The sequence below is a fragment of the Penicillium nucicola genome (genome assembly GCF_028828085.1).
Source record: "Penicillium nucicola strain IBT 29836 chromosome Unknown utg000001l, whole genome shotgun sequence".
Lineage (NCBI taxonomy): Eukaryota > Fungi > Ascomycota > Eurotiomycetes > Eurotiales > Aspergillaceae > Penicillium > Penicillium nucicola.
Window position 1 is genome coordinate 4,552,706 of NW_026643125.1, and position 16,846 is coordinate 4,569,551.

At 47.0% G+C, this 16,846-nt stretch overlaps 4 protein-coding genes across 4 annotated transcripts; all 4 read left to right on the top strand.

Moving 5' to 3' along the window:
• Window positions 1-1,986: 1,986 nt before the first annotated feature.
• On the top strand, window positions 1,987-4,349 carry N7511_001710 (uncharacterized protein; the record flags this gene model as incomplete). Its single annotated transcript, XM_057124135.1, has 4 exons — window positions 1,987-2,330; window positions 2,390-2,501; window positions 2,561-3,210; window positions 3,278-4,349. 4 exons carry the CDS (start codon window positions 1,987-1,989, stop codon window positions 4,347-4,349), a joined length of 2,178 nt encoding a protein of 725 aa, XP_056989868.1.
• Window positions 4,350-5,607: 1,258 nt separating this feature from the next.
• Window positions 5,608-7,416, top strand: N7511_001711 (fungal specific transcription factor domain-containing protein; the record flags this gene model as incomplete). Its single annotated transcript, XM_057124136.1, has 3 exons — window positions 5,608-5,754; window positions 5,830-6,302; window positions 6,372-7,416. 3 exons carry the CDS (start codon window positions 5,608-5,610, stop codon window positions 7,414-7,416), a joined length of 1,665 nt encoding a protein of 554 aa, XP_056989869.1.
• Window positions 7,417-7,655: 239 nt separating this feature from the next.
• N7511_001712 (uncharacterized protein) lies at window positions 7,656-7,850 on the top strand (the record flags this gene model as incomplete). Its single annotated transcript, XM_057124137.1, has 1 exon — window positions 7,656-7,850. One exon carries the CDS (start codon window positions 7,656-7,658, stop codon window positions 7,848-7,850), a length of 195 nt encoding a protein of 64 aa, XP_056989870.1.
• A 5,172-nt stretch (window positions 7,851-13,022) lies between these two features.
• On the top strand, window positions 13,023-13,508 carry N7511_001713 (uncharacterized protein; the record flags this gene model as incomplete). Its single annotated transcript, XM_057124138.1, has 2 exons — window positions 13,023-13,055; window positions 13,110-13,508. The coding sequence occupies 2 exons, from the start codon at window positions 13,023-13,025 to the stop codon at window positions 13,506-13,508; spliced, it is 432 nt and encodes a 143-aa protein (XP_056989871.1).
• Between the last annotated feature and the right edge of the window lie 3,338 nt (window positions 13,509-16,846).

Below are 16,846 nucleotides of genomic sequence, written 5' to 3' on the forward strand. Positions count from 1 at the left end.
TGTATGAATTGATGGAAGTTCGATTGTAATCTCGCCGACTGTGTAGGTGTTCGATCGAAGTGATAACGTGTGCGACCCAATGGTGAGGATCTAGAGCGCCTGCAGAAGTGAGGGCTGGGCTCCTCAAACGAACCAGAGTATCCAAACTGCGTGTGCAAATGATTGAGGCTATGTTGAGTTCCGGTGGGTTTCGATCGATATGACATTCCATGCTCATTGGATGGGGTTGACGTGGCTAAATGCATCACAGAGAATTTCTGGAGTGCTTGCAACTGCGTAAGGTGCGGCCAGCGAGGTGAATATCCACGCTCAACCCATGTGAGCTGTCTATGAAAGTCCATTGCTGATGCACGTGGTTTTGAAGAGCATGGTGTGTATGTATCTTCGATTCGACGGACGACGTGCGAGTGAAAGACCTCGAGACCGAATGTTCACCTCCGCGGTGATAATTCATCAAACATACGCCTGCACATAAGATACATGGAGGAAATATACTAAATCGGTTCGATAGACAGACAATCAATCAAGTCACGTTCTCTGGGTGTTCTGTGTGTTCGGGATCGTCATGTGCAGCAGGTGAGGACTTCGAGTGCGTTGCGAGAGGGGCCAGGAGGGTCATTGTTCTGCAATCACCAACATTCAAGCATCAGTGGAGTTCAGACATTGATGAATGATGGGGTGACTCACTCAACATTGGAAGCAATGGGCTCAATAGTGGCCGTCAACTTCGTGTTGTGTCCCTGCTAAAATTTCCGAACAGCCCACCAACAATCCCTATTTCAAGCATTGACTCAAGGACCACCAATCATTATCTGCCATTGTATCACCATCGAACTTCTCTTTCTTTGAACATGATATAGCTTTGTCGTCACTTCTCAAGATCATGAATACCGGTGTGTTGTCTCAGAAAATGCGGAAACCTTGTTGTTTGCCAACTGAGAATACTCGCCACTTAATAGCCAGGTTGCCCCGTATCTTTGGGTTAAGCGCCCGTGCAGCTGGGTCTGTAACGCGAACGGTCGCTCGCTTTTGCCTTGTCTCAGACATGATGAACAAGGGACGTGTGGGATGGGGTCGGAGCGGGCGAGGAGGAAGAACCCAATATCACGGGTAGACCGTCTAGCGCTGCCCTATCTACGCCGGCGTCAGCAATCAGAAAGGCCACTAGGCTGACCATTCCGATGGGCCTTCATCCATTGCACAGGCGGTCTGAGAAACAAATCTTACCGGTGCCTATTCCGGGTTTGATTGAAGAGATACCACTAGGTCGCCGCAGGGAACAACCATGTCAGCCGCCACGTTCGTAAGCTTTTGACCCACAGCTTGGAAGAAACCATCTGTTGCAGGAACGCCGAGCCAAATTCTAGCAAGCTATGGATGGCTGCTCGAGTCGCCGTGCACTAATAGAAACATTGTTCGGGAATGTGCAGCGTCACAACGACTCTGCACATCACTATCGGCTCCTTGCAGAGTCGACGGGTAGGCATTCCAGCCGAGAGACAGTCGATATCAGTTGACTCATGGCACAATAAGATCAAGATTCGAACTGAACATCTCTGCTGGCGACAATTGGACTACGGTCCTATAATACGAGCTATGCCTGCGTCTCCACGGATCATGGCCGAAGAATAACGTTCAACCCCCCCAATTAATGCAGGGCAAGGTGTTTATGATGAGAGTTTCCGCCTGAGATGTTGATGAGAGTTTCCGCCTGAGATGTCTAATACGAAGACTATCCGGACTCGGCTTGGCGCGGGACGAACAGTCGGGTAGTGGCAAATAGCGCGGCTTTCGCATCCAGCATACCACATTACACCGTCCTCGAGCCATAAACCCACACCGCTGCGCCAAGGTCCTGCCTGATATTCATGATTTTGCTTTCTGCATATCTGTATATTATTACGGAGCGAAGGGGCTTTCCACTCTAATGTTTCGGCTTTGTTGGCTTGTGTTCATTAGGTATCTTTACCTCTTAGGCCTTGCACAATGAATTCCGAACACCCATCGAACCATCCAGAAAACGAATCAACCCTCTCCGACTATGACTTGAATATCCTCTTCTCTTCACAGCCCTCTGCGTTCGACTTCTCTGCCGACTGCCTCACTAGCCGTGACGAAGTGGCCACCTACGACCGACCGAATACAAAGGTCCAGATCCCACGAATTGCGCACCCTGGTAACTTAGCTACCAGCGGTCGAGTCAGTCGGGCCTGCGAAAACTGCCGTGAACAAAAAGCCAAATGTAGCGGACACCGTCCCACCTGTGATCGTTGCAAAGATGCTGACGTCCGGTGTTTGTATGGTGGCCGGAAGGGGGAGAAGATAGCCAAGTGGGTGGCTTAAGATAGAGCAGCAGCTCACCTCCGACTGGCTTCTAACAACTCTTTAGGCAGCTGAGCGATCTAACCACACAGGTCGAAGCCTACAAAACTCTCTTGCAAGACCTTTATCCTAGACTCGATAAGCTGTCGGCCCGCCATGTTGACCAGACCCTTCAGAAGGTATGTTGCATTCATCCTCGGTTCCCTAGTATTGCTTCTCACCATATCATCGTTTCCAGCTTTCATGTCCTTTAACACCCCACGCAGACCCCGAGGACACGGCTTTTACCTACGGCGCCATTGACTACACCGAAGAAGACTTCAATGGCGGCGAGGAACTCCAGGCCATGGGGTTTGTGGGCGAGCACTCGGAGATAGCATGGTTGTACAGACTCAAACGGGACCTCGACCAATACACTACGACGCCGACCAGAAACCGTTCCGATCGCCTTTCCATCTCGTCAGTCAACTACTTCCAGGATGACTTCGAAATCTCAATGCTCAATGACGTGGATCTTTCGATAAGCCCTCCTCAACACGTCGCTACTCAGCTTGTCGACAACTACTTCCATACGGTCCACCCTGCCTTCCCCATAATCGGCATGACGACGTTTATTGGACAGTACAACTCGTTCTATGCGAATCCCAACGTGCGACCTGGAAAACGATGGTTGGCGGTGTTAAATTTGATATTTGCGATTACAGCAAGACATTCGCTGATGATGGGCCTTCCGCCCCATCCGGAGGCAGATAGCTATTTGGTGTACTTCACGCGGGCTTGGCGACTCGGCATCGATAATGTGGCATTGCTTTCGCACCCGAACTTACAGCAGGTCCAAGTCGAGGGTTTAGCGGCCTTTTATCTTCTGTCTGTTGGACAAATCAACAGGTGCGGATTTCTGCGCGTATTCTTTTTGTGGGATTCGATGTCTGACCGTGTGAATCTCTTTGTCTAGGTCATGGAGGATATTTGGTATCGCGATCCAATCAGCCGTGGCTATGGGGCTTAATCTCCGTAGCGAGAATGTCGTCATTGGGCACCTTTCAAAGGAGACAAGATACCGTGTGTGGTGGGCACTATTTATGCTGGATACCGTGTTATGCGTGATGACCGGCCGACCACCCAGCATCGGGGAGACCTTCTGCTCTACGCCTCTTCCGTTGCCGTATACAGAGGAGAGCTTCAGCAATAAGCGGATCATGCAGCTTATCTCTGATCAAGAAGCCCGGAACGAGTTCATGTCTTCACTGCTCTCTACTGACCCCGCGATTGCGGCCAGAGAGACCTTCGCGGGTCGACTCCGTTCCGTGCAGTCGGAGAGAAAAGGAAAGCAAGTCGGGCAGAATGCTCAAGCCCTTACACCCAATGTTTCACTGTACTTTTTATGCGCCGTGGACTTGGCGTTTCTTACCCGCCAGGCCGTGGACACTCTGTACGCTCCCCGAGCGACGCGACAATCATGGCTAGAAATTGAAATCCAGATTTCTACCCTCAACAACAATGCCGACAGATGGCTCTCTCGTCTTCCAACAGAATTCTACTTTAACGAACTCGATGCATCGCAGCCTTTCGCTCGGGAGCGAGCCAGCCTAGCCTTTCGATTTTACACTACCAAACTGATCATTTCACAGCCCTGCCTTCGGCGCCTCTCCGACCTATCTGGTAAGACTTCTCCCGGGGCTGTGTGTGATACCATGGCTGCTATGTGCGTCCAAGTTGCAGGACAGGTTCTCGATCTTCTCCCAGATGAGGTAGACACGGTGTGGTTATACAAGGTCACCCCGTGGTGGTGCATTCTTCACCACATCATGCAATCCAGCACGATCCTTTTAATCGCACTATTCACCCGAGTCCATCCCATCATAGCTGATGCAACCATCATTGTAAAGAAGGTCAAAAAGGCTACCCGGTGGCTGAACGAGATGTCCGCCAAAGATCCCTCCTCGCAGCGAGCTTGGCTTATTTATATGGATCTTCTCTCGCGTCACGCCTCTACACTTGGATTGGACGTTGACCGTGGGCCCTAGTATTACGCTAATTATCGGGTTTTCTCTATCTTCCCAGCTTATTCCGAACACACCGATCTCCACATAGCATGTCAGTGATACCGTTATCGTCGTCAATTCCTTTGATTTGCTATAGACTTGACCATAATGGAAAGCGGAAATTTGGCTCATGAATTCTGCATTATACACGAAAGCTGATGGCCAAATCTGTTTCCTGGGTGGGCATTATGCTGTTCTTCTTTTTGTCGATACATACCCTTTATTGCTCCAGCTTTTCGATCGTTTTCGTGAAAGCCTTCTGATTATCCTCGTATGCATCTTGACCTAGGACTTCAAAAACGTATGAGGTCTTTGAGTACTGCACGTTAGAACAGAACTCACAAATCCTCGTCTTTGCCTTCTCCTACCCGCATATCATCTCCGCGATTTCTCCACACACTTCGTCATCCACTACATTTTGAGGAAGATTCTGAGTCACCATTTCTACAACGTTACTAAACAAAAATGAGAATGTTGCAACCCTTGGATTCATAGCTACCTTTTCATTTAATGAACGACACCTCCTTGCCCTCGTCCGCCTCTTCGGCAATATTGATAATACCTCCATCCCCTGTGAACCTATTCGCGACGTCAAAGCCCGCAACAGAATTAACATGCTTCAACTGGCACTGTCACGTAGAACATCCTTGATTTATCTTGAGGAAAAAAGGCTGTTGATCTGATATTTCTGTGATATATTTCGCATCAAGGCTTCTTTATAAGTATCAAGTATTATGTAAGCGAAATAGTCAAACATACAGTCAAGCACTGCACAAAATGTGTATATCACGGGCATTCTATGATTTGTCCTGTTTATTGAATATCCGGAGTTCGGGACCGAAAGTATCAGAGCTGCACTGCGGTTCTGGAGCTTCAACTACAAGGCCGCGTCCGTGGTATATAAAAATCTCACGGCGCCTCTGATGAACTGGAGTCACACTAGTAAGCTTGATATATGCAGAAATACTCACAAACAACACGCTGGCTGATATACAGCGCGACGCTAGCGTGTTAATGCGCGCCAAGGTAAGCTAGTTACTTATATAGTAGGCGGTATAAATCTGCGGCCAAGGACCCGAAATACCCGGTCCCGACAACTCGGCCGGAAACACCCCTGTATTTGACCATCCATGCAGGTTGACACCCTTCAACAATTCACTACTGCGCTATCTGTCTCAAGCTCGAAGTGTTATCAGTTCAATCAGTGAACCGCACTCCAAGGGAAATAAAGTTAAGACAAATGACCCCACAAGCTAAGCCTCCTGCTACTTCTTTATCCACTACTACCGCAAGTCACGCTCAACAACAAAATGCAGATGCTGGGCCCCCGATCTTTTCTTTTAGAGGTGTAAACTACACCGAAGAAGAATTGGGCTGTGATAAAAAGGTACAAACAATAGGATTTGTGGGCGAACATTCGGAAATAGCATGGTTATACAGGCTTAAACGCTACCTGGATCAGGACAACCCCACGCCAATCAAGGAATCCCTGGGTTGCCATGCAATCTCTTCCGTGAACTACTTTCAAGACAACTTGGAGTTCTTGGTACTCGACTATGTCGATCTCGCACGCCGCCCCCCGCAAATTCTCGCTGACAGACTCGTTGATGCTTACTTTCACGCTGTACACCCCGCGTTCCCCTTCATTGGCAAATCCCTGTTTCTGAACCAATACCAATCATTTTATTCGGAACCGAACTCGAAACCTAGCAAACGATGGTTGGCATTACTGAACCTGATCCTTGCCATTGCAGCCAGACATTTATACCTTATCGATCAGCCCCAACCGGACCGCGATGATCATCGGACATTTTTTGCACGGGCGTCGGAGCTGAGTGTAGGGAACGTCGCGCTGCTAGACCATCCGGATCTGCAACAGGTGCAGGTGGAGGGCCTGGCCGCTTTATATCTTCTTTCGGTTGGGCAAGTCAACAGGTTTGTATTCTGCAGAGGGCTTTTTTTATACACTGAGTGTTCTGATTCCTAGGATGTTTTCCTTTTTAGGTCTTGGAAAACCATTGGCATTGCGATCCGATCGGCCATGACCATGGGTCTGAATCTTCGAAGCGACAGCGAGAGCGTCCCGTACTTCTCGAAAGAGCTACGGTATCGGTTGTGGTGGGCGCTTTCAATGCTAGATACCATTTTATGCGAGATGACTGGTCATCCACTAAGCATAAGAGGAATTTTCTGCACCACACCTCTTCCTGTACCATTTATGGAAGAGGACTTCTCGAATGCGCGGATTACGCAGGTTATCACCGACCAAGGGACCCAGGGTGCATCTTTGACATCTTTACTTTCGAGAAGCAACACGAATTTGCCATGGGAGGGTATCGGGAATAAAACGGAGGCACGGGCAACACTCGCTACGAGAAACAGTATGAAACCTAACACGTCTCTATTCTTGTTGTACGCGGTGGAGTTAGACCAACTTCTGCGAAAGGCAATTGAAAATTTGTATGCTCAGAAAGCGATGCGGCAATCGTGGGATGAGATCGAAACCGCAATTTCAACGTTTAACAGCCATGCCGACGACTGGCTATCTCGTCTCCCAGCTGAATTTGATTTCACAACACCGAATACAACCCAGACCTCCGCACAGCAACGTGCCAATCTTGCCTTCCGATTCTACGCCACTAAGCTGATAATCACACAGCCTTCTCTCCGCCGTCTCTCTCTGCAATCATCTGAAGCAAGATCTCCAGCTGCAACGTGCGACAATATAGCAGCAATTTGCGTCCAAACGGCTTGTCGAATGCTCGATTTCTTACCCGAGGAGGCAGATCGGCTTTGGCTTTATAGTGTCGCGCCGTGGTGGTGCATCGTCCACAACATCATGCAATCAACCACCGTCCTCCTCGTCGAGCTCTTGGCCCGTACCCATTTGGGCAGCCCAAAGGCCGCTAGCATTACCCACCGGGTCAAGAAGGCCACTCGATGGCTGAAGGAGATGTCTGCCAAGGATCCTTCCTCGCAGCGAGCGTGGCTGGTCTGTATGGACATCCTCTCACGACACGGCTCGAAATTTGGACTGGACTTGAACTAGTTGCACCGGATCCCGCAAACGTATAATCATCATGATGCAGTAGTTTTTGGCCTCAAGATGGTTCATGGCCTGGGAACGATGCAAGTCCAGGATTCAGATTCCACATTAGCAACCCCATCATTGAGGACTGTTCCAGTATTCGGTTTAGTCGCATACCTAGGGCCAATGTCAGTGCTCTTCTTGCATTGTTTTTTCTTTGCCAGTCATATCAATCCGTCCTCGTTTGTGGTCTTTGGACCATGACTGCCCCGATTGTGATGACCGCTGGAGCGAGGCAGAAGAATTTGAAAGGATCAAGTCTGAACCTAGTCCCAACTGGAACCTACTTGACCCCAACGACGCAGTTCCGGAAGAGGTCTGGGCAGATATTGTTCCCGGCGAGCCAGGACGGTCTCAAAGACATCTTGCGTGCTATTAATCTTATCAAGGAGTAGTATCTTCTGCAAATTGTGCTTTCACTTTAAACGAAAAATTCTGAAATTTCCGAGCACATCATTGATGATTGTAATTTTAACCTTAATCCCCTCTAATGTTGCCCGTACGAGTTACCATACCGTCTTTACTGAAATAATGATGATTTTAAGTACCAAATACATCCTTGGGAACAAGTGCTGAATACTGCAGTCTTGGAAAGGTTCGTATCCACCATGGTGGGGGCGCATTTGGCACACAGTGCAACAGAAGTGCCGGTGGATATTATCAAGGCATTGATTGTGGTTGGATTTGTAGTCTTTAGGGCTGTAGGCATTGTCGAGGTGGTAATAGGTGGAGTAGTAGTAGTAGTAGTAGTAGTAGTAGTAGTAGTAGTAGTTGAGGTTGTCGATGGTGTAAAAGACGAGCTTGAAGAGGAAGCCGTAGTAGACGAGAAGATTGCCGAAGAGGGTGTGCAAATAGTTGAAGTCATATCGGAGGGACCCCAGTCGCTCCGATTTGACTTAGTTGTCGTATTTCTGCATAACATGCAATAGTTCTGAATTCGCATTCATGCATTTCTTCAAACAAGTTACACTACTCTCGTGGCGCAAGTTTTTGAAACGATGATCATTATCCTCCCAAACCATTGTCGATCTCCATTTCTGTGTTCGTGCCGAAGTAGACGGACGATGGGCAAAGTAGATCTATCTATTGTAGGGGGGTCTCTTCATCTTCAATTTCTGATTTGACCAGTGCGTCATAATCGAGAAGTAATTCCACCATCGCTGGTTGACCATTTTCCACAGCTACGTGCAAAGCTGATCTCCCCTGGTGAGATAAATCATTCACATCGGCTCCATGTTCAAGAAGAAGTTGAGCTATAGTCCGGTTCGTTGCGAAATGTAAGGCACATCCAAAATCTTCATCGAAGCCCCATGTGTTAGGAAGGGGGGCTTTGCAGAATTGAACGTTCGCACCCCATTTCAGCAATAACTCCACTCCTCCTTCGTTCCCATGCCTGACACACCACGACAGAGCTGAACTCGAGGAGTAATTAACGTTGTGTTTATAGAGCTGCGGAAGCAGGGGCAGGTAAAATCTCGAGTTTGTTCTCATAAGAGCATAAATAACCTTTTACGTTTCCAGTTGTTCGCCAATCAACATAAACAGTTCGTTTGGCAGGTTCAGGAAATCCATTTTCAAACTAAGTATGGAGGTCTCTTCCAGGTAAACATGGCCCTAGGCTGACGGCGGCGTGTGATCTGATATGCTAGCGACGCTGTTCAACACGGGAGTGACGGCTTGCTTTGCGACGTGCAGGGCGTGAAATGGCCTTGAAACGCCAGATGTCGAGAACGAGGAGCAGGAGTACTATTGTGATGTGATGATGTCACTAGCAAACAAGAACTCAAAGGACTGGCGGTGACGCCTGAGCTGTATATGATATAGAGGGGGCGTATTAGCCATAGCAATGTATGTATCATTTAAATTCACTATCACCTCAACGGATTGAAAACACACAGGCTACCTCTGATTCAAGTGACCATGTGATGATCGCGGTCAAGGCCCCCCTGTTGAGTGAAAACGAACATTGTTGGCAGAAAACACACAACTCTGGGGTCGGCAGGAGAGCCTTCACAAATTCTCTTGCTTGTTAATTTGACTCTGGGAATCAATGCATTAACCTTGGAAAGTCAAAAGCAATTCTAGTAGCTGTGTATCCCCTGGAAGCTCCAACATAGCTCCCGGGGCTCTTTCCTATTTCTGGGAAACCAAAATCTATTTCTGGGAGCTCCAACCCAGTTTGTCAGGGATATACATGAAACGTACAGGATAAATGGATATATGATCTGCGGGACCGGACCCACATGGTGTATATGGGTTCCCCTGAACGCGAGGAAGCTACGTTTCTTTTGCTTCCTCGCGCTACGTCTTGTATTTAGTCAACTATAGTTGTTCTTAATATTGATTGTTCATCTCAAGACACTATCCACCTCTATGTATACGTGAGACCCTCACATTTGGCCATGATCCTAGGAACAAGCTACTCCTTTGGAGAAAGAATAAGCTTTGTGCATCTGTTAATATCGCATGCCCTCAACTCATCGTGCATTCTCCATCTATGTCTGTGACAGGAATGATAATGCTACAGGGAAACTTTTCTCTAGTAATATCTTAGGGGGACCCACAGGGGCTAGATCACGTCAAGCTTTCCATCGTGCGGAGAAATTGTGAGCCTAGCTATCTTCATTGGTTGAGTTTCGAATACCCGGTTCATACCACCTGATTCTGCGCCGGTTAACGATTCTTATGAGCATGGTTCCATCAGACGCTAACAGACGTCGATTTGGGTTTGTGGATCGTGTCAAGACTAGATCCTTGCAGATCCTCTCAGCATCTTCCCCGTGCCACGAATAAAACTGCCTAGATCTACCGTTCTGTGGGTCATTGCAGTCTCGATGTGTAGACATTGTAGGGCGACAATGCGCTTTGAGGCCTCATGATTTGTAAGTCATTTAGCTGAGAGGGTGTTCGAAAGAGACGCGCTTTTCCTGATACCGTTTGTTCGGTCCGGGCTGGGAAGAGACAAGCATGTTCTTCAGATCTTGCACCGCACGCTTGAGATCGTCCAAGTCTGCAGCAAGACTTTTCGGCGTGATTAAGCGCCGCGGATCCTTGTTCTCTCTCGGACTGAATTCATCTGTCAGCGAATCTCTTGTATACGAATTCAGATTGTGCAGTCTCAAATCGAAATAAATGAGGCAGCATAGGCAGAAAGCATGCAAGGACGGTGCACTGACTTTATTCGCCTGGCAGATCTGGAAATATCTTGTAAGAAGGTCGACGAACCTATCTGTGTTAGGATTGTACAATCGTATTGGAAGACTACGTCGTTCAGTGTCCGAAGGCGGTGAGGTTTCTCATGATTGAACAATTTATTAGTCACATCTTAATTGAGGCCTATTGAAACCCATCATCTCTACTATTTACTGGAAGGATTCGAAGCGAAATGTTTGTACTGTGTATTCGCTTTACATATGCCATTTTGAGCTCTCATATATATTTTCTGGGCGTCGTTCTATGATTTGGGGGCTACTAGTAAGGAGCCAAGGGTAGAGACGGATATATATCATTGATGTCTTGCTGAAACTACGCATGTATGACGTGAACATGGTCAACCAGCCTCGTCAATATTCGCAGAGATTGCCTTCGTGAGTATGTCAACGTCAAGTCAAATAGGACCTGAAGATCCGATTTACCAACCTGCTACGCGCTCTGCCGGCTACAGTATGAAGCTCTGATGCCCGATAAATGACGCAGCGCCGGTTCCTGCACCAGCCTTTCTAGACTACCTACACGCAATTCGCCATGCCAGTTGAGCTCATAGTCGGCCTGTGACACGTGAGGCGAAGAGTATTGATTTGTGTTCTGGTCCCCACGCCGCTGCGAGGATGCGGGTCCCTAGTCGTTTAGTCTTGTACGAACCACGTCTGTATGCCATGTAGGTTTGATTATGATGTACAGAAAGGCCTTATCCTACCTGAAAGGCACAAGCGCATGTCGACTTCTGGAATAGACTACGCACAGGATGAGGGGTCAGGACGAGGGTTACAAAAGCGAACTAAATAGTAGACAACGACTTGGCGATATAGGTTAATGGAGCCAACTAAGGTGCTTACATACCAACCGCCTTAACCTCTGCTTTAATATTTCTACGGAATATTTCTACTGCTTCTCTTGTCTTCCAAAAGTCTGAGTGGGCGCGCTTTCACAACTTCCCGTGCAATCAGGTAATCAGCCACCATCTTATGGTCTTATCAATTACAATGGTCGTCACTTGTAGATAATATTTTGAAAGTTCGTACTAAGATGGCAGTTGCTATCTTCAGTCCCGGGGATGTGAGTCCATGTTAAACCACCGAAGACTCTCCATATCTTGATCTTCAACATCGACAGACTGTGATCAATAAGCAGGCGCATGTAAACCCCAGCGAGACGGATAATTTGAAAGGTGGGGATCTTACTCTGTTAAAATCTGTCACAATATATGGAAGTGCTTCCTTTGTCAAACTCGGCCAGTATGAACTTGAGAAATACTTCTTCTGCGCTCTGAGCATAACATAACGACCATCGTAACTGAAATCTGATTTCTCGGGTACAATTTGGCCGTAGAAATCGAAGGAGCAACCGTATTCATCGTTCGCCAGTAATAGGTTCGTAGGGGATAGGGAAATATTAGAAGGTGTAATATGTTCACTCTGGAACACCAAGGTAATTGAATTCTGTTCAGGATCTGATTCATGGGCCGTTTGTGACCACAGAACTGAAGTTGAATGAGTAAAAATTTCGCATTCCAGGGCAATAGCAGTGAGTATTAGAGAGATATCTGTGATCAAATCCAACAGACATAATAGTGAGGTTTTTACACACCTGACGGAGGCCTCGGCATTTTGTGATCGAAACTCTTGCTTGGGTGTCCTTTTGACTTGGTTTGAGGGTTCAACTCTCTTATGTCGATACGGAAGTGAGAAGCGGATTTGAGGAAGAGTAACCCACCTGTATGGCACTTGGAGCCGAAACTCTAATCTACAGTCACCTGCTCACAGCATTCATCCACTTGCTGCTCACCCTCTTTTCGCCCTTGAAGCTTGTTCATTACCTGATTGATGCTTAATTTATAAAATATGAAGGCTCTAGCTAATACATATAATACAGCGTTGTTAGCGTTGCTGGATGTCGGTTTAGTTGGCTATAGGACTGGCGGTGAAGCGCGAAGTTCCACCGCTTGATATGTTGTAAGATATTCAATTTCTACGCTCAGACCACAGCTTCTGCAAATATTTTGACCTCACGATCGTCCCGAAAATGAACCTGAGAAATAAACAGTCCAGTTCTGCTTCTTCATAACATAGGGAGTGGCTGTGGAAATATGGCCCCTTATGCTATTACGTCATACCGACAGGAGCTGAGTCTTGCTATCCAAAGTGAGAGCCTTGCGTAACTCGGGCTGACTTATCTTTTTTTCATATTGGTCTAAGGAGACCGGAATTACCATATCCCTTGATTGTCTAACCATGCAGACAGAATAAGCCATTGCGTCATTGGCACATTGGTTGTGGCGAATTAATACGGAGATTCTATCGCAATTTTGGACAATGATCTTCAAAGGTGCGCATGGATAATCTATCAAAATGGAATTAGGAGACGAGGAATCATTTACCGAAGTGAGACTTTCTAAAACCTATCTCATGCTGAAGCGCTAATGATATTCCCTCAAGCCACTCCCGGAAGGTCAGAAAGGTGACTACAGACCATATGAAAAGCGGCCGCATGGAGATTTACTCGGGCAGCAATCGAAGGTATTTGGATTCAATTTAATGGAAAAAGTTCCAACTGACAACCGGAAGGATCGGATGTACTTTGACTCCGGTGATCTCGCTCTTTCCGCAGCCCACCAAGTAACCAACCAGGGCGCTATTCAAACAGGCAGAGCGCATCCCTGTCGCGAGAGCGTTTCAAGCCCTTATTCTCCGGTCCCAAGTGCCAGTAATGTTGACAAAGATGCCAACAAGAACTTGTATAGGAAGACGGCGAGTCTTGAAAAAAAGAGTCCTCTTTGCCAGCAAACTGGTATTGAACAGAAAGACCCTAAAAACAAAGAGGAACTGGGCAAGTGACTCGAGAGGAGTGCATATCAGCCACTTTAATAATTTGTTTCCTCGTTCTGAGTATCACTATTGATTCATCTTCTCGAACAAGTCAACATATCTACTGGTTGGGCCGTGCTCGTGTCTGCAGTGATCCCCAAAATAGCGATATGTGCCGTGCTGTCTCAACCAAGTTTGTGGATTGCCATGGCTGCGGATATTTCATCCATAATTTTCATTTCTTGGTCCATAAGGATGCCGTTAGATTCATCACGCTGGACAGAATTGAAGGCTTCTTGGCCGTCATCGCCACTAAGACATGGAATCCAAGGATGCAGCTTCCGGGACGCTGTTTGTTGGTTTATCATATTGGCTTCAAGCATGACATTATATCAACTTACTTTAGATTTCACGCCAATTGTGTCGGACGCTCTTAGGCCGTCTAGGGGAAGGCTGTCTTCGCGACCTTATGTGTGGTACTGTATATCATAAGCCTCTCTGCAGACTCTCTGCTCAGTATGGGAACCTTGCACTCATAACTAGCTCAAATATTTTACTCTTTTTGTACTATGTCTAATTTAGGTAATGTTTATGGGGAAGCAACAAAGGATGTCAGGTCATTAGTCACGTAGACCAGAAGCAGCGCGGGAGCTAAATACAAAACATTGAGGAGACAGAATGCAAATAATATGAAGATCGTGGTGAACAATTGTCTTGCGGTTTAGCAACAATGGCCACAAGGCGGTGTTGGCGAGATGGGATAGAGCAGAAAATGCCACCATTCCTAGAAGTTTTTATCCCGGCCCTTGCTGACTTGATTGGCGAACGCGCCATGTTATTGATAATTTAGATAGCAGCGAGATTTGCTACCGTATCGCTAGGGGATTAAAGGATTCGCTGGCAGAAGGGGGGTCTGAAGATGCTCAACATCTTAGGTTGTAGGTGTGGTGGGGCCAGGAGCCGGAGCATCTAATTGTAATAAAAGATTTTGTAAAAACTTTTTTTGTTTGTAATTTTTTTTATATTGCTTTTTTACGCAAAAAATATCTAATTAGAACACAATTTAGTATTTCTTTTTTTATATTTGCTTTATTGTTTTTATTATTTGATTTAGATATATTACATGACGCTTTTTGGGTGGGTGGCCAGCTCGCATGCCGAATAGCGTTACATAACTAGGGTTTAGCTAAGAGTGAACCCCAAGCCCTATCCACGGCTGACCAGCAAAGCCAGATGAGCCACAAGTCATCAGAAGGTTCGCTCGGGCTATCAAACGTGCAAGTAAGCTTATACACAGCTACCAGTAAGATTCGCCCCTCCAACGGCAACTAATATATCATTCTCCAGAATTCGCCATAAAACGTGCGATGAAAGTCACTCCTCTTGTCTGATGTGCACCAACACAAGGCAAGTATGCAAATACATAGAGTCTCCCGACCGGCGCACACGCGCCGTGCGAGAAATATGGGTCACCTCGGCCCCCAATCTCATTGCACGACAGTTACTTCCACGACAGCTAGTAGATCCCAGCGAAGTGGGTCTATCACCCATCGAACGGCGGTACCTCGATTTATTCTGGGGGCATACCTCTAGAAAGTGTACCGGGAACATGATCGATGACTTCTGGCAGCGACTCGTCCACCAGGTTGCCGAGGAGGAACCTGCTGTGCGGCATGTAGCTATTGCTATGAGTTCTATGCATTGGCAATTTTTGCAGGAGGCCGACTCTTCAAAATCGAACTCCCTGTGGAATTTAGTCTGCAGAGCTTAAACGCTGCCCTTGCCGGTCTACTCTACCAGGGTAGTGCAGAAAAGACACTTGTGGAGAGGATGATGAACTGGAAGAGCGAATTTCACGCTTTCATTTCGGCACAATGAGACATGTTATGACCACAAGCCTGCGGCCCGATGATGCTGATCGAGCTATGGACTGAGCTCAGTGATATCATACTTGCTTCTCATAAGAGTCCCCTAGATGAAATGTCTCATGAATCCTCTTTACTCCGATTCTAGCGGATAAACAAGTCGGCGGCGCTTTACTTGAGCCTGGCGGAATAAATGTCAATATTCTCTACCCAACCTATGATTCTGCAAATCCTCTATTTATGTGCCACTAAATGCTGTGACTGGCACACGCGTCGGGAGACACTGCGCCTGGTGTGTAGCTCCCCGCGGCGAGAAGGTTTCTGGACATCTGACCATTTCGTCGCTACCTTGGAAAACGTTTTCAGACAGGATTTTACTGGTTTGATACCTGATGATGTAGTTCTGCGCGCTGCTCGTATTGACATAATGCATCTCAGTCCTTTGGATCAGAGCAAGATTGATCTGTGGTATCATTGACCTTGCACTCCCGAGGAGATTGCCAATGGTTCTGTTGTCCGTGGAAAATGGACAAACATGGTGATATCAACTTGATGACAGCAATAAGTCAAAGAAACACCCATCAAGCAATTAGCAAAAAGTGGCATCTGGAACTTCGGCATTTTTTCGTTGGCGAAAGTGGCGGTTACGAAAAACAAGGGAGGTTTGCGACAAGCATTGCGAAGGCTTCCACTTCTTCGATTTGTTGACAGCTTCAAGCGGACCTTACGATAAAGCGTGAAAGAGTCGTAAGGGCCCAGTGCGACCAGCCTCATATGTGAAGAGTACTCCCTGGTGGGCATGCAACAGTCCAAGCCTTTGCATTGCCTAAATCATCTTGCCAGCAAATACTGAAACTTAGCGGCACGACTATGAGTTTTGCTCGCTCAAGTCAGGGTAAGCGAGGAGTTCAAGAAACATTAAGGTATTGTGCAAATGCTCTTCGATGAATCAAGGTGTCTCGGATAGGTCAATTACAAAGTTGCTTTAGAAAAGGCTAATCTCGAAGAGACCCTAGTCCCAAGTTTGCTTACTACCTACTTTAGTTGATCAAGCGTAATGCCGGGATGTCTTGCCGTCTCCTTCCCATTCATACAGACAACATCATTTCTTCCTTAACATTAGCATCCAAGGAGATAGCGGAACTTTCATTCATGTTCATATTGACTATGCTTAACATCTCAGTAGGTATTGCGGTAATTATGTCCGTGTAGGCCGCTTTGGCTACTAATTGAGGTTGAAAATTGGAATTGACGAAGTAAAATATGGTGTAGTTACTTGTTGAATTCAATCAACTTGTGGAGAACGTTGGCGCTGTATGAGTTCTTAGTTTACACAACTGCTTACCATATACCTTGGACATACGGAAGAGTCTGCCCGCAGAGCTGCCCAACATACGTGCTGATGGATATCATTTGCCTAAGGACGACATCGTAATGAACAATACTTCAGATCGTCGGCGCAAACGGCCACTCCCATCGACCCCCACTCCCTTCCATTTAACC